The 24,541-nt window shown below is 37.1% G+C and overlaps 1 protein-coding gene across 3 annotated transcripts; it reads right to left on the reverse strand.

Moving 5' to 3' along the window:
• Positions 1 to 298: 298 nt before the first annotated feature.
• On the reverse strand, positions 299 to 24,169 carry LOC110690760. 3 transcript variants are annotated; one of them, XM_021867654.1, is made up of 15 exons: positions 23,808 to 24,168; positions 23,572 to 23,699; positions 22,825 to 22,957; positions 21,513 to 21,669; positions 21,329 to 21,407; positions 15,407 to 15,447; positions 9,554 to 9,670; positions 9,287 to 9,367; positions 9,115 to 9,177; positions 8,934 to 8,982; positions 8,068 to 8,142; positions 1,578 to 1,645; positions 1,348 to 1,383; positions 1,188 to 1,262; positions 299 to 681 (listed from the first exon to the last, which is right to left on the reverse strand). In XM_021867654.1, the coding sequence occupies exons 1-14, from the start codon at positions 23,965 to 23,967 to the stop codon at positions 1,223 to 1,225; spliced, it is 1,227 nt and encodes a 408-aa protein (XP_021723346.1). In that variant the 5' UTR covers positions 23,968 to 24,168; the 3' UTR covers positions 299 to 681; positions 1,188 to 1,222. The 3 variants fall into 3 exon arrangements, 2 of the variants coding, with proteins under 2 accessions (XP_021723346.1, XP_021723345.1); XM_021867653.1 differs by having other exon boundaries at positions 1,578 to 1,625; positions 23,808 to 24,166; XR_002505157.1 differs by lacking the exons at positions 299 to 681; positions 1,188 to 1,262 and adding an exon at positions 7,446 to 7,548 and having other exon boundaries at positions 1,578 to 1,625; positions 23,808 to 24,169.
• Between the last annotated feature and the right edge of the window lie 372 nt (positions 24,170 to 24,541).

Genomic DNA, 24,541 nt, shown 5'->3' on the forward strand with positions numbered 1-24,541 from the left:
TTTAGCTGGCTAAAAAAATCATTTACCTAACACAAATTTTGGATATTTGACCAAATGAAAAAGCCAAAAGCCCAAAGCCAATAAAAAAGTCAATGAAAAGTCATTTACCAAACAATCAAAAAGTTTAGAGCCATTTTCCACTTTTTTCAATGTATTAGTTGTTGTTTTTGCAAGTTTACTTTATTTAGTCCCTTTTATGACCATTGGAAAAAAAAAAAAAAAAAGTATCATGGTTCCAAAACACCAAACTAAGCTTAGTGGTAAGATATGTACCTTCTAACCTTAAAGTTGTGGCTTCAAACCCTGCTGGGGAATTTAGTCCCTACTTCCAAAATATGAGATTTCCAAATTTGAAGGTTTATTGACAGATTCTGTTTACTATCCCCTAAAATTCAGAAAAGCAATTTTCTGCACATTAACACCAAATACAAGTAGTTGATCTCCCATATGCATATCAGCCCAACCATGGGATGGAAATCAGATATCAGAATAATATACAACACAGCATAACAAGCTGGTGCAAAGTACATGAAAAATACAAAATAATGGAATACTAGGAAGATTACAAGGTCAAGATTCTTGATCCATTTCAATGCCCAGGAAATCTTCCATCCATTCTCTGAATCACTCTTGTGCTGGTTCTATAACAGGGGGTATACAATCTACCTTGTAAAACAGAGCCTATTCCAATGATAAAAGAAAAAAAATGACGATGTAATCAATATTGAGATAGAAAACAACCAAGCCCAAATGCCAGAACAAGACCAACGTGTGCTATCTAACGCTTAGCAGGTAAAGCTCAAGTTGCGAATGAAATGCAATACTACGCTTCCTTAAACCAACTAGAATCTTGGATAGCATTAAGGAAATCACATACATAAGCCCCACCAAAAACAAGGCATAGGGGGTCCAAAACGTAAAAATTCTATTACATGTGCTAAAAACCTCATCTCAAGGCTATTCTAAGAACCTACATCTTCTCCGATATTAATTTCAACTTTTCAGATCATAAACCAAGGCTTTCCACCCTCTTTGAATGCAATGACTAGTTTAGCCCACCGCAAGTCTACTATATCATTTTACCTTTCCATAAATGTAAAAGGTATATGCAATGAAAGATAAATGCATAGATCACCAAACACATCTATCTAGTTCACAGAAACCAATTTCAATTTAAGCATTCCTACCTTTTTAAAAAAGGTTGAATATGAATTGTCCCATACTAGTTTGTAAGTTCCGGCCATACACGTGCAAAAATTTCCCTGAAATTTGTCAATTCATATAATTACATATCCCCATCAAGAACATCAGCAGAACAAAAAGCAACAGAAGTACAGAACTACTCACCTGATCAGATTCACAACGGCGATAAGGCAAGATAAGCTGTAGCATGTAAGTCAGATAATGCTTCAGTCACAGATTCATGAATGTTGTCATGTCGAAGCTCTATATAACTATTAAACTATATCTAGATGCACCATAGATATGAGAGTTTCCAGAAGACCAGAGAGAGAGAGAGACAGAGAGAGAGAGGGGGGGGGGGGGGGGAGAGAGAGATTTCTAAACTTATCACTCACACTTTTTTCACCAGAAGAGTTTGTATATTCCACGCTGAACCCAATATCCTGCATACAGCAAGATGAAGCTAAAAATATTACTCATAAGGATAAGTATAGCTTCGAGACATAATAATATATATACACAACATAAGTGTAAGAACAGAAGCCTCATACAGCTATAAGAAGCCAAATAAAATCATGCCACTATATCACCCCAGTGTAAGAAACCATCCTCATCACATATACTGTGTGTGTGTTTTGTTGGTACCATAGGCCTTAGAGCCATATAAGTTACGTACTTGCATTTGGACCTTGGATATGACAAAGTATTAAGTTTTCTAGTAATTAAAAAAAATATTGTGCTCCAAATGCAGTTTTAAAAAATAGGGTTTTTCTATACAGTGCCCCTGAAGTATTGACTTTTCCAAGCTGTGCCCACCCATTTTCAAAATTCTACGCTGTACCCCTGAAGAGCCTTTAGTGTTTACGCTGTAACCCTACCCTAATCCCTCCGTTAACATAAGTTAACTTCAAAATAAATTAATTAAAAAAAAACAAAAATTCCCAAAAACACCCAAACACCTCTCTCTCCTCCATCACAAGTACCCACCACCGCACCTCCAGCCGCACTGCCACACTTTCGATCCACCTGCACCGCCGCACCACAGTGGCTCGCCCCTCTCTCCTCGAACCACCACCGCATCATCCTCCTCCCTCCTTCTCTCTCACTTATCCTTTTACTGCCAGATTTTCGACCATTTTTCGAAATTTTTGGGCGTAATTCGAACAATCTCGACCAATTAAACCATATTCGTGCAGATTTTCATTGGAAAAATTAATTAAAACAAATTTATGTATTTAATCTCAATCTAATTGAACCAAAATTGATGATTTAACAATTAAAATTAAATAGGGGGAAAAATTAGGGTCTGGTGTCGTTTAATTGTTGCGGTGGTGCGCATGTGGTTGCGCTAATGTAGGGGTTGCTGGTGTTTTGTGATTTTAGGGGCTGAGGTGAGAGGAGAAGCTGGTCGGTGGCGTTTGCTGGTTCGTGCGGTTGGTCTGTTTTGGTGGTGTGGAGTGCAGGGAGCAGTTGGGAGTAGGAATGTGGGTTTTCCGGTGCAGGAGGGGATTGGGGTGGCTGGTATTCTAGCGGGCAGTAGGCGGTCGAGGAGATAGGGGCAAGCCACTGTGGTGCAGCTGGAGGTGTAGTGGTGGTTGGTGGGTAGTTGTGACTTGTGAGGGAGGAGAGAGAGGTGGTTGGTTTTTTTTTTTGTTTTTTTTTTTTAATTATTTATTTTAAAGTTAACGGAAAGTTAACTTAAGTTAACGGAGGGATAAGGGTAGGGTTACATCGTAGACACTAAAAGTACCTTAGGGGTACATCGTAGAATTTTGAAAATGGGTGGGCACAGCTTGGAAAAGTCAATATCTCATGGGCACTGTATAGAAAAACCCTAAAAAATAAATATACTACTCTAAATCTTCTTTCTCAGAGTAGTGAGTCTAGTGACAAACAAAGACCATCACGAGGATTCAACCTTTTGATCGGACCATAGTGTTAACTACTTTTTTTACCACCCACCCGGCGAGCAAAAACGATATGTCGGCTTATTTGAAGAATCGAGCATCCACAGGCAAGCATAAAGCATTGGTGTACACAGGTGAACCCAACTTGAAGAGATTAAGATTAGTCAAGAGACATGAACTACAACCGAAATTCACCAAGCTTTTTACACTTTGCAGACAAGTTGACAATGCAGGTGATTAATCCACGGCACTTCTGTATGCAATAGGCCGAGACCATGGTGCATCGAAAAATTGCTGAAGCAAAAATTAAGCTGCCAAGACTTCGATATTACAGTAATAAAAGGGATGCTACAGAAGTTAAAAGCTTCATCTTTAGCATTAGCTTCTTCAAAGAAGATATTTTTAGTTCATCGGCATACAAACACCCTTCTAAAGTGAATAGTTTTAGAGGTATTTGATGAATCATATTTATAAAGGATTCTTAGACACGTTTAGTTACTTTTATAGTTACTTTTTGGCTCTTTTAGCCACTTTTTGTGGTCACGTTTGCATATATTGTCACATTGTGCTCTATTACACTTTGTCAGTGTTATTATAGAATCTTAATACTACAGTTGACTTCACAATCATTTGGATGCTTTCAAAGTATTCAAAGTTAACTTGGATGATATTTGAAAGGAAAGTCAATGGATCAAGTTAGTGAATCAAAGTGTTCATGTCGATTTGGATGATTCAAGTTGATTGGAAACTACACTTGAAGAGCTTTTCAACAATAGGTCACATGCCCTTATCACAGGGATAAAGCGAGAGTTATAAAGGAAACAAGGACTAGTTGCCTTTCGTTGCTAGTGACAGCCGCTAGAGTGAAAACATTAACGGCCAACCATTGGGCGTTAGCCAAGTATTGTGATAGGGAATAAACTAAATTTGGAATTAATCTTGGCAGATGAGGCAAGGTTGAGATTAATGGTGGCAATTTTTCCTTTATATTATGAATCTCAATTGATCTTTTAATTTTCAATTGATAGTTTGATTAATTTTTATAAGAGTTTAAATAAAAAAATCGTACATTTAGAGGCTTATTTACAATTAATGAAGTCAATTATGGTTGCGACCATACTTTATATGTTAATTTGAAAGAGTTAATACCATATCATAGGATTAACTAGTGCTCTAGACATTGAATAATTAAATTGTAATGGACTGATATAACTCGATATAATAACAGTACAACTAAGGAGAAAACTCAGAAATTTAAGTAAACAAATTAATGGTTTCTTACAAACAATAGTAGTAGGTTTAGCCTACAAAGCTCCAATAGTGACTTGAGGTCACAACTCTCCTGGGGAATCACTCCAAAATTCTGCCTACTTTCTTCTACTCCTCTCTACCTATTTATACTAAGGGCAATTAACCTAGCAAACTAAAATTACTAAAATACCCATATTACATTTGATGACTACTAATATACTAAAATGCAACGGACTAGCGTGAAGTGATTAAATTAAATGGACGGAAGGTTGATTTGGATAGATAAAGCTTGAAGCTTTTGTACAATCGACAATGGCTTTAGGCCATCACTCTACAAGGACTCTCTAAAAATAATACTTTCTGTCTAATTTCTCTAGCTGCTGCCCTCCTCTATTTAAACTATTACAAGTACTACACAAATTGCCAAAGGCCTTAATTGCTATTTTACTACAGCTTGTCCCGTAGCTAAATTACCCATAGTAAAATTCTAACTAACACAGCCTGCTAAACAGTGGACCGTTGCTGCTATTCTATTGCCTCTGTTGTTTCTGAATCTGAATCTGTCCCCTGCCGTACACTAAGGTAGCTGGTGGTGGGTGCATTGCAATACCGCCCCCCAAAAGAGCCACCTTGTCCACAAGGTGGGAGTCAAGAATTCATCGACATCGCAGCCAGCAACTCCCCTGCTGCCGTCCCCTCTAGTGCCATCAGCTCGCTTGCGTCGTCCGTTTCATCTTCCTCCACGATTAGAACGCTTAGACTCTTGGCTGTGCAGACGTGAGTGGGACCCGTCCATCGGCCGTCGCACTTGAAACAGAGGCCTCTCGCCCTTTTGTCTTGAAGTTCCTTCTAAGTTAGGCGCCGCACCTCCCCACTAAATCTGGTTGAGCTTGGGTTGGTTCGATTTTGGTAGGAGTGGGTCGGGTGGTTTATCGAAGCTACAGAGGTTTGTGGAGTTTGGGTGGGGTTCGTGGTGGTGTAGGACCGGTTGTGCTGGTAGTGAAAGGTGTTTGAGTTGAAGGGATGTGCGAGGTTTAAGCATTTTGTGGGTTGGGGTTTGTGGAGTTAAAAGGCTGGTTGTGTGTTGTGTAAGATTGGGCCGGCCCAAGATCCTATAGGAATAAGAGGGATAGAAGCTGGGCTTCTATTAAAATCAGAATAGGGTCCAGACTTGGGAAAGGCTCCACTAGGGTTCTTCATGTGGCTGACCCGATTTCTCTCTTCTACCCGAATCGCAAGATCCATGGCCTCCTCAAGGGTCCACGGGTTTAACATCCGTAACTCCGCCTGTATCTCCTCCTTAAGTCCGTTCACGAAGTGGCTCTTCATGATACTCTCCGGGATGTCAAGTAGAGGTGAAGCCCTCTCTATGAACAAGCGCCGGTACTCCATCACGGTGGTGGTTTTCTCCACGGCAAGCCACTGCTCATGGAGGCTCCCTTCATTCACCGGCCGAAATTGAGTTAAGACCCGAGTTTTGAGATCCTCCCACCCGATTAGTGGTCGGCGCCGGCCTTCCCATTGGTACCAACGCAGCGCGTCGCCGTCCATGGCCACCACCGCCGCTTGGAGCCTCTCCACCTCCGTTAGCCTATAAAACTCGAAGTATTGCTCTCCCCGAAGAATCTAACCGTCGGGTTCGGCGCCGTCAAAGGTCAGCATGTCAGCTTGCGGTATTTCCTGCCACCACGACCGTCGGAGTGATCAAGGGGGTGATTCCGAAATCCCTCTCTCTCTCTCCGGGGTCCCAAGTTCCAAAACGGAGCCTGTTGAAACCCCCACCACCAGCTCTTAGCGGCAGCTCGTTGCAACCACCTGCACCCTGCGACGGGTCACTAAAACCCCCTGCTCCAGTAACTGCTCAGCCTCCTCTGTCGTTCTGGGTGTTTTTCCGTGATTTTTCAAGGCTGCAACCATTCCCCTGATTTCCTCAAAAAACTGGTCTTGCTGGTTCTTCATTAAAGCATTTTGTTGGTTCTGGTCATCTCTGAACTGATTCACGCGACCTTCAATTTTCTGGGTTGCTTCGTCAATGGCAGTCGTGTTCTTGCGGTTGGACTCTTCAATGGCTTCTCTATTTTTGCGGGCTGCCTATTCTTAATTCTTGTTGAATCTCTCCGTCAAAGTGTTTTGAATGGCTTCCATTCCTTCGCGAATCGTCGTCATCAAGATGTGCTGAATGGAGTTCTCTCCATCCCCTACCTTGTCGCTGATTTCCTCTAAACGCTCCTCGAGAGCTGCAACTCGTTCCACGGTCACTGTCGGCGCCATTGGAGGCATGTCGGCTCTGATACCAACTGCAACGGACTAGCGTGAAGTGATTAAATTAAATGGACGGAAGGTTGATTTGGATAGATAAAGCTTGAAGCTTTCGTACAATCGACAATGGCTTTAGGCCATCACTCTCCAAGGACTCTCTAAAAATAATACTTTCTGCCTAATTTCTCTAGCTACTGCCCTCCTCTATTTAAACTATTACAAGTACTACACAAATGGCCAAAGGCCTTAATTGCTATTATACTACAGCTTGTCCCGTAGCTAAATTACCCATAGTAAAACTCTAACTAACACAGCCTGCTAAACAGTGGACCGTTTCTGCTATTCTATTGCCTCTGTTGTTTCTGAATCTGTCCCCTGCCGTACACTAAGGTAGCTGGTGGTGGGTGCATTGCATAAAACTACCCATAATACCCTCCCCTAAGTTAGTTCATTACATAAATTGTAAAAGTATATTGATTGATTATGAAGTATAAACATGGTGAACCACAACCCTAGGGTTCTTTATTATATTTTATCTATTTTTGTTAGTATAGACTATCCATACTAATTATGTGACATAATTCTAAAGCAAGACTAAATAACCATCTCTCTATGTGTTCTACCATACTTACCCTACTACATTGGTAGGAGGTTTTACTAGGAATTTATTTTTGCCGGGCATATGATAACCTATCAATATCATTGTGTAAAAAAGAATTGAATGAGTAAACTCAACCATCTTACCCAAAAACTACTTTCCACCCCTTCTTTCACCAGAAAGAAAGAATATAGTACACTGAATTATTAGGTTCTTATAGCTTTCCAAAGTTTACAGAAAATTCTTACACAGTCTAGGTTGTATGGCGCTAGTTATGGAGATGGAGAGATAAATGAACATCAATGTTCCCATGGTCCATCAACTGTATCAATATATCCATTGAAGCCATCTCTAAGACAATGCACCAAAGAGGCAATAATTAGGCATAAATGATAAGAGGTCGGCAGCATCATGCTTTCAAACAACACAGACAGCACATATAATTCAACTTTGATGTCAATTGAGTTCACAAGAAATGCCCTCAAAATTTTCTGGAAGAAAATACCAACCAACTTGAACCACTATCTAAGCAAAAAATATCAGCTTAAAACTAACCCCAACTGCTTGATTCAGCTTAAAACTATCCCCATTTGCTTGATAGAGCAGCTAACTAATTTCGTCAAATTCACGGCTAAAAATTAGATCCACATGGTGGTGCTCAATCACAGTAATCTTTCCAAGTTCTCTAGTGAAACACTATACATTTGGACCTGTTTTGAGTTTAAAAAAACAGGCAACAGCCATTTGGCAATTACACTGGCTTATTTCATACACTAAAATAGAAAAGCACATCTTCTATAATTGCAGTTGCATTCAATGACAAAAAAAAAAAAAAAAAAAAAAAAAAAAAAAAAAAAAGCAAGAGAGTACCAATTTCATTTTACTTTGCTCCAAAGAGAAGTCCCAAGCAATATATGAGTTGATTGAATCCACTGACAACACCACCTAGAAAATTTTTATTTTAAAAAAAAATAATTAATAGTGAGATCAAGCAATACCAATAAATGAAAATATAAATAAAAAGATTTTTAAAATAAAATTTAGGTCAGAGAATTAAAATTACAAGCTCCTAGAACAAAGCAACAGGTTGGAACTTGTTTTTCAAGGTTGGCAATAAGATGACATAAGTTTATGTGTGCAATGTGGCAGCTTGTCCAGTTTTAATACGTAGTATTTAAATTCCTGCCCACCCCACCAACCCTAGAAAAATGGCATATTTGCCATATTACTTTATTGGTGTTGCCATTTTCAAATCAAAGAAATCAAACATTTCAAGACAGACTCTAAGAAGAGACTAAAAGACCAGATTCTAAAACAAGTGTTGTCTAAAATCAAGATGCAAAACAAGAGGGGACACCAATTCTACCTAAACCTTTCTGGCTTTGTACTCTACAATCAGTCTTCTCAAATCCAAGTTAAAGATATGCCATATGCCCCTTTCACCAACCCTCTTAGCAAAAAGGTCAATGACATGAATGATATCATTAGCTCAAACCTTAGATGAGCTATTTAATCAATGTTGTGGTCATAATAATTTACAAAATGGGGTCTCCAATAGTATTCCTGGTCTTATGCTAATTAGGCTTTTGCATGGTTATCTTCATTTTGATCTTCTGTCATCAAACTTAGCCCTAAGAAGTCAATCCACTTACCAAATATCAACAAACAAAAGAAATCCATAGACATACAAAATACCACCTTTACATTTAAGTTTGAAAAGGGCTATTGCAACAAACCTCATGGGTTTTCCCAGCAGGAATGCTCATCTCTTTATAATCATCATTTCTGCAGATTCCAATTACAAATTAAAAACTTGTTTATAGATTAACAACAAGAAATTCAATTGACAACCAATAATGAGGGTAGCATATTAGCCTTGCCTGACCCTGACAATAAGAAAACTAAATAAGAGCTCACCTTGAATCTATGGAGCCTACTTCATCAGCTGATATAAAGAAGGGGGAATTTGCAAAGACCTCACTAACAAAATAAGGTATGCCCCCAAAACGATGCGTCAATAAAGTATGAAGATAATGGAATGTGCTTTGGAGAGCAATTGTACTTTCAAAAGAATAGTAAGAAGGTTTACCCCATAAACTTGATAAACCTCTCAAATTCAGTAGTATAAACGTTGACAGCTTGCTCTAAAATAGCTAATTCATTTTCTGTTCTGTTTATCAAGTAAAACAACAAGAAAAGTGTTAGAAGCTCACAGGGATGACAAAGAGTACATCTAGGAAAAGTAACAAAAAAAAATCTGAAAACAGCAAAATTTAGCTGCACTACAATCTAAAGGCTAAACAGTAAACACATCAGAATCCAGGAAAATAAGAGAAAATATCAAAGAATATCTCACATCTTTCTGGCATCAAAACGCGTCCACATCAGTAAAATTAACAGCCGTATAGAGAGCACCATCTTTGTAAGGCTGTACAGTGGTGGTCCATACCGATGTCTCTGCTCTTCCATGGGCCTGTTAATAAAAAGCATTTAAGCTAATTTAAGTAAAACATGAACAGGAACATCGTGTTCTTATTTCTCTTAACCAGACAAGAAGTTAAATGAAAGAGACGAACTGAGCAACATCAAGCAAGCTATTACTTTTAAGTCAAGTTCAGCAGGATTCAGTAGCTGATGTAAATGAGTAAAAAGGGGTAACAGAATTTAGCTATATACCAATGGACTAGGTTGAACCAAGTTTTGGCACAATCTAAAAAGAGCTCTTAGCATTGGAATTTTTGGCCAATCATCACCATAGCCAATGAATTGGGTTTGAACTTTGAAGATAGCATTACCCATCATCAAACCATTGGCACACATTCTCTTCATCACTCTGACACGTCGTGTAGCTATTTACATTTTCACCCTACTGTAAATAAGTCTCTTAAAGGCTCTCTTTCATTGCAATGACTTAATTGTTTTAGCATTGAAGAATTAGCATACTTTTGATTAATATAACTAGTGTTGTTGGTATGTTGGAAATAATTATTTCTTGGAAGTTCCATTTTAATTTATCACCAATAGTCACCTAATTCACAAGGGAATGAAAGGTGATCTGGTGGAGCAAATGACTTGTAGGTGGACATGCAATCTCAATTCACGTGAGGATTAAATTTCCATAAAATTTCATCTCATTGGAAGTTTTTTTTCGCTGTACACTACCTAGGAGATGCCCTCGATATGTTTGGATGACGCTAAGGAAGCACTACCCATTGATTGATTTCTTTTCTTATGTTTGGCTGACTTCATCTATTTCCCATGGAATCTAACAGCTTCAACTACATGTTTATGTACTTCCCATAAATTGCCTGTATTTCCATTATAAATTAGGTAAAATTGGCCGCAACACTGAATTATGGCTTAAGTGCACTGAGCACCCTGAACTTTGCGTAGTAGCCAAAACACCACCAACTATGGTATTAGGTACAACGCATGCCATAAATGAACATTTCGGCAACTTATTTCACCGGGATGAGGTGAATCTTCACGCTCTATAACATTTATGTAGTATTCCATCCAATTAACACGCATGGATTTACATTCTCTAATGAAATAAGTGGCAGAACATTTTCATTTAAGGCACGCGTCACACCTACCACATAGTTGGTGGTATTTTGGCAACTACACATAGTTCATGGTGCTCAGTGCACCTAAGCCATACGTCAGGGTGTTGTAGCCAATTTTGCCTTTAAATTATTGTTTATCTAATACTTCCTCCGTTGTTTTTTATTTTTATTTTTATTTTTAAGTTTACATGTTTCTTAAGTCACATTTGCTAATGCACAAATTCAACTATTAATATTTTTATTTACCGATAAGCAAAAATTATAAACAGTTGATATTTTGAAAATCTATATCGTAACGAATTTAATAAGATCTAACATGACTATATTTTTCACTATGTATAAATCACAAAACATGGTATAAGGGAAGTGTGTGACAACTTGAAAAAGGAGGTAGTAGTTGTTATGGATGACTAAGGTTCATCACGCAATATATTGCATTATTTTATGATAATCTTAATGGCTACCTATTTATACATACTATTGATTGAAAAAGCTTCATGACTAGTTAATGTTCATATAGATTACATCACTTTTTAAAACCTAATAACCTTATTCTTTTTGCAGCTTAGAAACTAAAAGAGAGATATATCTCCATCTCTATTTATAAATCACAGTTATTTTACGCCTTCTTCTCCCAAGACAGAAAAAGGTTCAATGTAGAACCTAAATTTACGTCTTGGAAATTAGAAGAGGAGGCTGCAGAGAAAAGCTTGAGATTTAGTTGCTTGATTTCAATGGACGAATCAAATATATGAATCTGCATTTAATATATATAAGTTTTAGAATTTGCAAACTATCCATTTATAAACACTATAGAGAGGAAAAATTAGAGAGAAAGAGAAGGGGGGCGGGGCGGGGGGGGGGGGGGGGGGGGGAGGAGATGCAGCTGTATTATTAAAAAGAAGATGATAAAGATCATTACAGAATTGCCATTATTTACACGTGAATGGTAGCCATTAGATTTCAGTATATCCAATGGAATAATGGGTTTCTAATAGGTCTCTTATTAATAAGGTCAGGTTATAGCTATAGCCACCACATTTTAAAGCTCCCAAAATCAGATAATTTCAAAGCCCTAACACATTAAATCAGATAAAAGTCATCACTGGTCCCGCTTGTGTCTAACTAGACCTGCTTGGCCATCGTACAAAGCATTGATCAAAGATCTGGCGTGTACAACTACGTGCTCACAAGTACTTTTGACCCTAAATAGACAAGAGCGTGAAACACTTGGACCGTGACAGTTGGTATATACTCCCTTTGTCCCATAGTATAGTACTTGTTTCTCATTTTACATGGGAATTAAGGGTAGTAAAGGAAATGTGTAATATTTTATAAATAGGTGTATACTAGGTTAAGTCCCGTGCCATGCACGGTCATAATTAAATTTTACTGCAAATAAATAATAAATAATGGTTTAATTCAACAATAATTTATCCAAAAATAATAATTATTTGTAAACAAATAAGTTGAATTTTAATTAGTTTATACCAATACTAAATACGTAAAGGTTATTAAATTGAATTGTATAAATAAATAAATATAGTAATAGAAAATTAGAAGCTATAAAATTTTATATAAGAAAATTAAAAAATAAACTTAGATTAGTACCCATATACGAACTCATATACATTTGTCCTTAAATTGTTGACATACATTAATCGACATAATATGAAAATTAAGTTGAGTTCATTTTACTTTAGGATAATTAATATTCTATAATCAACTTTTTAAATATGTTTTAGTGAGTAGTAGGCCGAGGTTTTAAAATATTTAGAATAATTAGGTTTAATTTTTCAATATGTGTTATGTATAAAGTATACTATTACAAAATTATTTTTTTCTTATAAACGTTATGTATAATTTTAAGATTAATACAAAGTATGCTACCAAAATGATTTTTCATTTTTAATTAAAATAAATTTTATTATCATATGATAAAAGTTGAAGGAAAAAAAAATTGATATTGATAATATTATAATAATATTGTAAAATAATATATTCCAATACAATCTATGCTAGTATTTTTGTAACTTAAAGTTTCCTAGTATACAGAATATATGTAAAAAAATTTAATTGAGTATAATTGAATTAAATATATTGTCAAAATGGAAATAACTATTATCTTAGGTTATAAAATGGATGTCATTAAAATATGGCAAAAGACTAAAAAGGAAAGAAAAAAAGGCGGAAATTTTTTTAACTAAGAAATGACATGTGTCATTCCTGGTTTCGCCTTTAGTATAGTTTATTGATTGTGTTACTCACCCGACACAAATCCGGGTATGAAATCCGTTCCAGACATGCCACTAGGCCGTTGGGTACGGCAAGGTTGTAGAAGGGAAGCTATAGAGAGAAGATGAAAGCACGGGTCGTAGCATTAAAGGAAGATGATGCAATGTATAAAAAAGCTCAAAGGCGCGCTGAGGCGAGAAGGGTTATGCAGCGCCTTGGCGCACCCGCCTCAGTGCGTACAAGCACTTAAAAAATTTGGCAAAAAATTGCTTCGGGTGCGCTTTTGGTGCACCTAACCAAACGCGCCTCGCCCAGACCAAGTTAAGCGCTTACCCCATTTCGCCTTGCGTCTCATGGGCCTTAGGCGCGCTTTTTCAAACACTGAGATGAAGGATTTTTTTTTATTTTTTTACCTTTATTTAAATAAGCTTTGTGGTTTCCCAAGAGGTACAATGATAATTTTTGGTCCTTTGCATTTATTAAAAAAAAAACTTAAAGGCTCCCCGAGGAAGAAAAACTTTTTTGTATAGAGCTGATAAAAAGGCTTTGTGGTTAAAAATTTTTTGTTTCACTTCGTAATTATTATTTTAGTTTGGTTTCCCAAACAAGCCTCCCCAATATTTTATAGTTAGTTAAAATATACGGTGTTTATCAGTTTATGTAATCAATTTTAATAAATATGTTTAATTTTAAAGGGTTTCAAAATTAGATGCTTATTTCCTTTTTTAGTAAGTGATTTTTTACCAAGTTATCCTTATTCCCCAAATTTATTCCCGAAATTGATGTGGCAATACTTTATTTAATTTTGCTTTTGGCATTTAATGGTTGCACAGATACATTTATTCTCTCTTAATTCCCCATTTGAACAATTGCAAACCATGTGCAGCATATTAAATGAATTTGATTGGTTCTTTTATTTTTCATAAACAAATGTCATTGGCCTTTTTTTTTCCTTAAAGGATTGTTGACATGTGCAAGCATTTAATTTCATTCTATTTAGTTTTATTCAATGATAACAATAAAAGTCTTTTTATTCCCTTTGTACTTCCCAATCATAGGTTTTAATTATACTCCAAGTTCCTTAATTCCCGAAAGTAAGCATCTAATTAAGGGACGAAGAAAGTATCTTTTTTTTCCTTAAAAAAATTTATTATCGTATTCGTACCCGAGTCCAAAGTTAAGACAATGTCCTCGTGTCCTAAATTTTTAAAAATGTCGTATCGACACTTGGATTCGTACCAATATCGGATACCCATACCTGTGTGAATGTAACATAGGGTGTATATTATAAAGGGTAGAAAACTAAATAATGGCATTTAATCAAGCTTTGGATGTAGAGAAATATTATATTGCAAAGGTAAAAAAAAGTAGATTATGGCATGAAATATTGTGAAAATGTAGTAAATCAAAAATTGAGAAAATGATAAAAATCAAAAACAGAAATATTAGTAACACAACACTTTGGGAAACCTAAAATTGAATACAGGCTACCTAAATTACGAAACAATATATATATATATATATTTGTACGCGGCTGGCCACATGGTGCGGCAGGGGTTACTTGTAGGGTTGTTACTGTTTTTGCAGGAATTATTTGTATTTGTATTGTGGGGTTACTTGTACAAGAGTTACTAGTTTTGGTCAGGGGTTACTTATACGGTGTTACTGGTTTTGTCAAAGGTTACTTGTAGGTGTTACTTGAATTTTGGGGTTACTTGTATGGGTGTTACTGGTTTTGGTAAGGGGTTACTTGTAGGGTGTTACTGGTTTGGTATGGAGTTTTGGTCTGGAGTTACTCGGAATACAAGTAACACCTACAAGTAACCCCACGATACAAGTAACCTCATAATGTGCAAAAAAAATCAAATGTGCAAAAATAATCTGACCGAAATTTAATGTGCATATTTTTTTTGTGCATAAATCTTCGTTTTTCCAGAAACATCAAAAAAAATATCAGGTCAAAAAGAAAATGTGCACATTTAGTAGAAAATACTACGTATGTGCACGATCAGTTTAAACTAAATGCACATCAGATCTCAACACTATATGTGTGTGTGTGCGCGCGCGTGTGTGTGTGAGTATACACGCATGCGCACACACACACTTGGTGGACCAATCGCAGCCCCAACTAATTAATTATACTCTCCTTTGTAGGATTTTTTTTTTTTTTTTTTACCATGAAAAGATAAAGATGTGAACGAGAAAGGGAATTCAAACATATCCAAATTCCTAGTCAAACACTGGAATTAGGGTGGAGTCTAAAGAAGTGGGCACTATACATTCTCAGTAAAAAGGGGAATTTAATAGAGGGTATCTTTTTCCAAAACTAGCATTTCAGGACAATTCTAAACGTGAAACATTATTCAGTCTAAATCACATTTGAGTACATCAAAAATAAAAGTACATACCCATCATCATCATTAATCTGCCGAATAAAATCCAGCAAAACCTACATTCAAAGACATCACATAAATGAGATCATTCCCTAAACACTCAATTGTTTTTAATCATGATCAGGAACTATATCAGCAAGAGCAACAAAGACTGCGGACCACCTAATACTTCATGGCTGCATGCATTTCTATAACAGCAACATCATCAATATCAGTTCTACAAACCATATTGATGCAATTATCACCAGCTAAACTCATTCCGTTGATGCTTAAAAAAAAAAAAAAAAATTAAATTGTGGCCAAAATTTTATATCCATTTAAGTAACGATTCAAGCAACACATGTTGTGATTGCTGGGAACTTCTAACCACCTTAGACAGCCCAGGGGAAAAAAACCCCTCTGTGAGTAAATTAAAAGAGAAATGATTTCGAGTTAACATATCAGAACTCCACATGTACAACTTTGGAACCCTGTAAATACACTAATTAGATGTCCCCATTGAACTGGTACAAAGTCAGTGGAAAATTATGGGAGGACTGAGTAGCATGTTTTGTATGTTGCAATAGATATTATACATTCTTTCGTATCACTGCCTCATTTACAAGGATTGTCGTCGTCGATCTTTTACAAATATTCGGGAGAGTAATAGAAGATCTAGTACAAGAAGTGTTAAAGAGAAGAAATGCTTTACTTCTACACCGACATCTAATACAATCTAATTAATACATATGGAAGTAGAATATAGCACACTCAAAGAGAGAAAAGAAATAGCTTTTTTTTCGCACAAATAGTTCTCTCTTTTTTTTTTCTTTTTGAAGTGCCATTATTTCAAACTCCCTCTATTTCAAGATAAATACTCCTAGCGTCGCTAAATAAAAATCCCATTTAACTAACAACCTATGACACTAAATATAAGTCACATTTCACCTTTATATATAGTACCTCCGTTAATTGTTATGTGCAACTTTGGAATATTTTATATCTCAAAAATAATACCCAAAAGTTGCACATAACATTTAACGGAGGTAGTATATATATTGAGATCCAATAAGAAGGATCTTAAAATGAGAAGAATGAGAAGGAATTTTGATCATGTATTTAATCCAATGGTTAAATTTTATCTTTGTAAAATTGTGCACATTTAGTCTAAAATACCTGCACAATCAGTTCGAAAATTATGCACATTTCATTTTCCAGTTTTTATATGATACTTATAACTCTTTTTTCTCCTCCCCAACATCTCTCTTCTTAGATTCATACACATTCTTTTATCTCTTTTTCTCTCTCCCAAAAAATATGCACATTTGACTCAAAAATTATGCATGTTTGACTCAAAACTTAAGCACATTCATAATTCACTTTCCTTTTTTCATTGTTTTTCCTCTTCGTTGTATTGAACTCTCCCTCTCCATTATCAATGCTTATTCATAGTTTTAATTGTACTTATAATTTTAGAGAAGAGAAAGTGATAGTGGTCATGAACAACTTGTAAACCTAATAATAAGGATTAATTGCTAGCTGAACATTCTCCAAATAACGTTAACTTTTACTTGATTCCTCTTAATAATCATTTTAGAACATCTTCTAAACTCAAAGTGAAAAAAAAAAATGGGGAAGAGATATGAACAAGGAAGAGGGAGAAGGAGAGGAATGGGGAAAATAGAAAAAAAAAAAAAAAAAAAATAGGAAAAAGGGATATTTACATCTTTGCCATTAATGAAGGATGTAATGAGAGCCATTAGATCTTTTTATTTGAACGTATGAGATTCCTTCTCATTCTTCTGCAACGAGCCCGTGTACGGCAGGAAGCCACGAGGACAGTTACAGCAGCAGAGCAATTCACCCACTACTCAAACAACAACACAAGCAGCAAGTAGCAGGGCTTCCTTGGATTAATTGCTTAATTTGTTTTATTCCCTTATGTATGGCACTAAAAGACAAGTAGTAGTAGTTGTAGCACTTGTAGCCCTAAAGGCATGTGGCCAGCTATGTAATAGAATCTAGCAGTATAAATAGAGAGAGAATAAGAAGAAGGCAGTAGCCAGAAAATTGTATTGAGTAATTGGAGAGTCATGGCCTGAAGCCATAGTTACATTTCGCAAGCTCGACGCTTTATCTATCAAAATTACAACCTTTCTCCTCTAATATTCTTGTTGAGCCACCGCGTTCATTCCATCTTCTCATTTTAAGGTCCTTCTCATATGACCCTAAATATATACACACACACACACACACACACACACACACACACACATATACACGCACATATATAAAACTTTAATCAACCAAACCCCACTATCTTTAAAATTAAAAACTTTCAATCAACCAAACCCTCCTAGGCTACTATGTTCTTTAATGTTAACTTTTAATCAGTCAAACCCATCTTTTTCTTTTTACATCCCTCTAAACTTGTGCTGATAGCAAAACAGAAGGGTTCTCTCTATCTATCTCTGAATTCAAAAATAATCCTGCTTGCTTTCATCTGTCCCTTTTTGGGGCCAGTGGGTCCCTTATTAGGGCAAGCGGAGAGGGTAAAAAGGAGTTTATGGTGGAAGCATACTGTTTCTTTAGCAAAGAAATTGAAAATCCACAGACATACAAAATTTAACAGTTTTCCAGCAATTAAAATGTTCATTTCCCAACACAAGCCGATTGATAGTAACCATGCAAAATTTATTTGAGCAAGCCAGCATGATGTCAATGACTAGAAAAGGAGGAGGGAAAAAGAAAAAAAAGCAAGAAAAAAAACTATAAACTTTCAAGTATTATATGATAGTAATGGAGTTCTCTCTATCTGTCATGCTCATCAGATACAGGTTTCAAGTTTTAGATGACTTCCAAAGTCCTTTCTCATACCTCTTCAGCTTCTCTACCATATAAAGACAACAAAGTCATTGCGAGGGTCTCCTCTCTCCGACAGACTATAAAGCCGGGATATTTTTTACTCTTCCAATAAATTTTAAAATTAAAAGTTCTTGATTATCCTAGATCCATTCAAACTGATGCAATCTTCCAAAATTAACTTGTAACTTCTTATCTACAGTTTGTTAACTGCATCTTCTCTGCATCCTCTATTCATTTCAGGGTCGGACCCATATCTCATGTTTGTATCAATGTATAAAAAAGCCCAAGGCGCGCTGAAGCGATAAGGGTTATGCGGCGCCTAAGTGCGCCTCTTTGAAGTGAGGCGCACTATATAAACAGTTAAAAAAATGGCAGAAATTTGCTTCAGGTGCGCCTCGGGCGCTTTTGGCGCACCTTATTGAAAACGCCTTGCCTGGGCCAAAAAAGCGCTTACCCCCTATCGCCTTGCGCACTTTTTCAAACACTCGTCTATATCCAGCACGTATCCAACATCAAACTTGAGTAAGTTTTTTTTTTTTAAACTAGTAGAGGATATTAAACGTCCCCCCCCCCACCTCTTTTCTCCCATATGCTCCATTATTTTTTCAATTGTTAGCTCCAAGTCATTGTACACGAGCAAGCCGAGCAAATTGTGAAATTGATGGCTGACAGAGATGCCCTCCGCGAACAATTGCAATTTGTTCAAGGAAAAGCCGACGAAGCACTTGAGAAATGTGCTACCTTAACGCGCGTTGTGGGCAGAGACGCACTGGGTGTTGGTGCGGCGAAGATAAAGCCACCCAAACCTCGCGACTACAATGGCGCTAGAGATGCGAAAGAAGTTGATAACTTCCTCTTCGACATGGAGCAGTACTTCCGAATATGTCAACTAAGTGACGATCAGAAGGTGGATACTGCCATCATGTACTTGTCCGAAGATGCTAAGCTGTGGTGGCGCACCAAGCACGCAGACATCGAAGCAGGAAGGATCAAGATTGATACATGGGCGGAGTTCAAAGAGGAACTCAAAGAACAATTCTACCCCGTCAACACAGCGTTTGTTGCACGGATGAAGTTGCAAGAGTGCCGCCAGAAGGGTTCTCTTCGCAACTATGTTAAGGAATACTCGGCGATAATGTTGGACATCACAGACATGAATGAGAAAGATCGTGTGTTCAACTTTGTCAACGGGTTACAGGAATGGGCGCAGTGAGAGATTTTGAGGCAGAATATTAATACCCTCGCTGCTGCTATGTGTGCTGCTGAGAGATTTTGAGGCAGAATATTAATACTCAGTCGGGAAGGGTCGTCAATCCGAGAAGGATTCAAGTGGGACGTCAACACACTCTAACAGTCCGTCTCCAAGCTCTCCAAAGGGTACAGAGAACGGCTCACGAGTATCGTCCAACACCATTAATACATATCATAGAAGAAGTGGAGGAGGTGATGCCCAAAGACAAACATCTACCCCCTCCCACAACTCAGGAAACTCGAGGGCCGGCGCATCCTCGGAAAACACAAGGACAATAAACTGCATACTTTGTCGAGGTCCACACAAATGGTGGGATTGCGAGCATAAAGAAGAACTTGACAAGATCCAAAAGAGATTGTCATCCATGTCCGATCAGGAGGCCACAAAAGAGACTAGCAGCGATGAGGAGCCCACATATAGGATGGGTTCCATACGACGCCTGAGTGCTATGAGAATGATAGCACCTCAAGAAGAACCAGAAGTCCGATATCTTTCGGCAATGCGAGTGATGGAGCCTGAGAAGAAGGCAACATCGAAGAAACAAGCTCGCACCAGAAACCCAGAGAAGCGGGAGATGAAACCCATGGAGTTGGCAACATCCCAGATACACACCCGCCAAAACCAGAATCAGTCACAAGGTTCGAAGCAAAGAGCGACGAGCCCAGAGACACCAAAGAAGAACCTCCCAAGAGGGAGGAAAAACAGTGGTTGAGCAAACAACGCAGGGCGCATGCAAGGGATTACAAAGAAAATGGTCACCCAAGAGGCACCAGCCACAACTTGAAGCTCTCCACCACAGTCTCAAGGAAGCAGCTCCCCAACAGATGATGGTGGAAGCAGCTGTCCCCCTTAATTCAACAGATTCCACTCCCAGGAGGAAATTTAGAGATGAAGCTCTCAACAAGATGTTTGAGCCGAGCGACTCCAGAGACAAGCTCCTCGTCAACAAAGAAGATCCAGCTCAAGAGTCAGATAAGATTCCAGAAGATAGCCGCACCAACGGCGCATCCGAAACTTGAGATAGTTTAGGGCTTTCTAATTTTGATTGTAACTTTTGTAAGTCGACGAGGTCGTCGACAGCTTAAGTGGGGGAGGATGTTAGAATCCAACTCCTTTTGATGTATTAGATTCCATTTAAGTGCTTTCCTAGAGTTTAGGTTCTGTTTTCTTAGCTTGAGGTCCCATTATTGTGTTACTGTCAGATCAGTGTTCACTAGGGATTCTCCTTGTATGTCATTTAAAGCTCTTTAGAGGGCGAATGATTAATGAAATCTTAAAGCCTTCTACCAAGTGTTGCCTTGCTTTTATGCTTGTTTGTTGTTAGACCTTTATAGATATTGTGTCTTACTTGCATATTAGCTCCCCTCCAACCCAACTTGATGCGCTAAGGACTCGTGGTTCGGACCCGCTTGTGCCCGCTTTGAAGTATCGGCCGTCACAAGCCCCAACCACCCGCACTCCGTCGCCCAGATAGACGTGAGTGCTCCTGAGATTCTATTGCCCGCTTGTGTTGCTTTGTGCTCACAAGCCCCTCTTCCGCTCAAGGCTAGCGTTCTTGCCGCCAAAAGGCTAGAGCGCGCCGCACGTTTCGGGGTCCAAACTCCCGGACCGTGACACTTATACATAGTCGCCATTAATTGAATAAGACACTAACTAAATCATAAAAGTGGTAGCTGTTCTTTGTTCTGCTAACATGAATCTCTAGCATATTATCAACAAACAAAAAGGTAATTGTATATCCTACCTTGCAAAACAAAAGGGCTCTTATTTACCCCATCCCAACCACTAAAAATCAGTGAAGGAACAACACCCAAACAAAACTAAACTAAAATAATACAAACCTGTGGTACTCCTACTAGGTACTTCACAAGTGTTTTATATACACCTGTTGCAGATCCAAGCTGAGCCAATTGCCGCCTCCTGAAAATACAACAATAATATGAAGCAAAAAAAAAAATAAAAAATAAATAAAAAATAAAAAATAAAAAAAAGAATTGGCCGACAAACAAAATTTAGACAAGCCACCTTTCCATCTGTTGCTTCCACAGCAAAGCATATCGATCACGTATACTGACTCCGGACTTGACCAAAGCATCAATTTCAGCTTGCTTAGTCCTCTCTGAGCGTTCCCTTTGTTGTCGAATCAAGGTACCCCTGAAGTCTTGAGGCATATAGCTCATGACTGAAACATAACCACAGAAGAAAAAAAAAAATCAATGATATCCTCCTATTGCAAAAGTGCAAGACAAAGACTACGAAATAAATTGTACGCAGTGCACGGCTATGTAACACTTCCTCCATCTCTATTTACTTGACTAACATTCCTAATCTAGAAATGTCATATTTCTTGTCCTATACTATATTTGGAAAACTTTTGGTAGACAAATCCACTAAATTATCATCATATTGTGCAAGTGGGAACAACTTTTGGGGTAATAAAGTAAACCATGTGCACCCCGCAAACCACCCCTCCTTTTTTTCCCCATCTCAAAAAGCCCTCCTTCCCCACCGAAATCTGTCCCCTTCCCCAGCCCCACCATCAAAATGCCCTCTCTTTCAAATTCTTTCAAAATCCGTCCCCAGCCTCAAAATTCAATTTCTTGTAATGGTACCTCTTAATTCAAAAGTTTCCCCAGCCCCACCATCAAAAACTATCACAAGAAATTTCATTTGCCTAAGGGAACAACAGTAAGAGACTTCCTCTATGTGTGGGAAGTATAACTGTCAACCAAACAGCTCCGCCCTTATCCACTTCCCATAAAAATTATACATTGTACTTCATCCGTTTGTTTTAATTGCATCACTTTTACAATTGCAGACTCCTAGGCAATTTTTAGAAAAAGAGAAAATAAAGAGGGCCTGCGTGATAGAGAGAGAGGTAGATAGAATTTATCAACTAAAAGAGAAAGTGATGGAACTAAATTGGAACTTCTACTTATCGAAAGTGATGTAACAACAAAGAAACGGACAAGCTATTAAAATCACATTTTGTACTATAAATCCATACAATGTAATGATCCAGATATGAGTACATGATTCATATACATTGTACGACCATTGTAGTATTGTAGTATAATATTTGTTAACGAAGGAATCACTAGATTCATGACCCTAAATCCTAGGAACATTTTTAGCTATCCTACAGAATGATTAAATCGTAAGCATTGAACTCCAGAAATGAGAATTTTCCAATATTGCAACAAAAAGATCCCAGGAACCTACTTCAGACTATGATTCTATGATACAATCCATACAGAAATCTTGAGAAATGTTACAAAGTTAAACTTGGTGTCTCAATACGCATTTACTATTAAAAGTGAAGAAGAGCAGAGCTAACCTGTATTAAATACATTATCAGCATTTTTTGATTGAAAATATTCCAATAACTTCAATGTGTTTTCAAATTTAACTTTCATCTCCTCAAAAATGGGAGCAAGTTCCACATCTCCCAATTTGGATTGTTGTTGAAGCTGTATGCACAGGAAAAGTCAGTTCACACCTAGGCCCAGGTATCACTACACAAAAGATGGTTCAATGATACTAACAGCAGAAATTATAAATAGCATCTGTATCGTAGACTAAGTTTCAAATCTTTGCAACTGTACTTTATAGCCTACGTAGTACGTACTCTTTCAACTTCCTTCCAAATTTTTATTTTGCTTTGTAATCTTTTGGTAGAGACTTACCATCTAATATTTTCTTCCATATTTTCTACTTAACAACAGATAAAATTACATGGTATTTACTTTTCCTTTAATCACTCATTTCAGTTTTCATTGTAAAATGACTCAGAATCCGAATGCAAGATAGCAACACAGATGACTATATTTTTCTAACACATTGGGAATATTTCAAAAAAGATTTCATCAAATTGTGAATAGTTGCAAGATTATAAACAAAGGGAGCATGATTGATTTATCATGTACATAAAAAATTACTCCGTACTTACTAAAAATATAATCTCTAAGCCTTTAGGGGATCGCGTTTTATTAAAGCCCCAAGTAAATAGACGCAAAGCCCCAATCTAAAACTCAGAGTTGGGATCAAAAGCCAGGAAATGAATAAGGGAGTTAGTAGTGAATACCGTGTTTGGCCAATGAGGCCTATCGAGCAAAAAGATGATCTCTTCTAAGTGTTCTCGATTCTTCCACATATTCTCATCAATTTTATGAGGCGGCTGGGCATCAACTTCATCCACCAAAACACTTTCATCTGCAAAAGTATAAAATAAAATGTAATTGCAGACAAACTCTAATTCCGAAAGTTTCAAGAGAAAAAAAAAAAAAAAAAAAAAAAAAAAAAAAAAGGAAAATAGAAAACCTTGAGTAAGCGGGGTATGTGTCTGCAAATCGGTGATCAAAGAGCGAATATCCGAAGTGAGGGTAGCAACATCGTCGGAGAGAGGGACGAAAGGGTACTTGTCGTAATAAGAAGATAAATAAGCCCTGGTAATTGGAACCAAACCCTCGGTTGAAGCCATGAAAACCCAATTTCAGATCTCACCAAGGAAGAAGATCCCACTCACAACCACCAAACGACCGACTTATTATGAACAATGGAGTTTTTGCTTTTTAAAATCCAACACTGTCTCAGTATATTCTCGCCTCCCAAAGCATCCAACAGAATTTACCCCAACCAATTTCTCTCTTTAGCCAAAAATTGTTTGTGGGTGAGAGAAAAATAAATAAAATGCATGTCATAAAGATAAATAATAGTATGACATTTTATGGAAAAAAAAAACATTTGTACACTCTCTCTCAAATGTATGTGTGTAACTTCATGAAAAAATTTCCTGTCAAATGCACTTATTTATCATATATTTTATTTTTATTTTTTTAGAAATTGATTTTTTTTATTTTTAATCATTTTTATTTCAATCTTTTGACTGTGTCAATAAATAAATAAATAAATTTTTGGTTGGAATAAATAAATTGATATCTAAAAATTAGCTTTCAATTTTATATTATGTTACTCATGTAATTTATAATGATAGCTGCATATCTTTTATGATTTAACTTATTAGTATATACGAGAAAATAAATAATAGGAATAAG

The sequence above is a fragment of the Chenopodium quinoa genome, unplaced genomic scaffold (genome assembly GCF_001683475.1).
Source record: "Chenopodium quinoa cultivar QQ74 unplaced genomic scaffold, ASM168347v1, whole genome shotgun sequence".
Classification (NCBI taxonomy): Eukaryota; Viridiplantae; Streptophyta; class Magnoliopsida; order Caryophyllales; family Amaranthaceae; genus Chenopodium; species Chenopodium quinoa.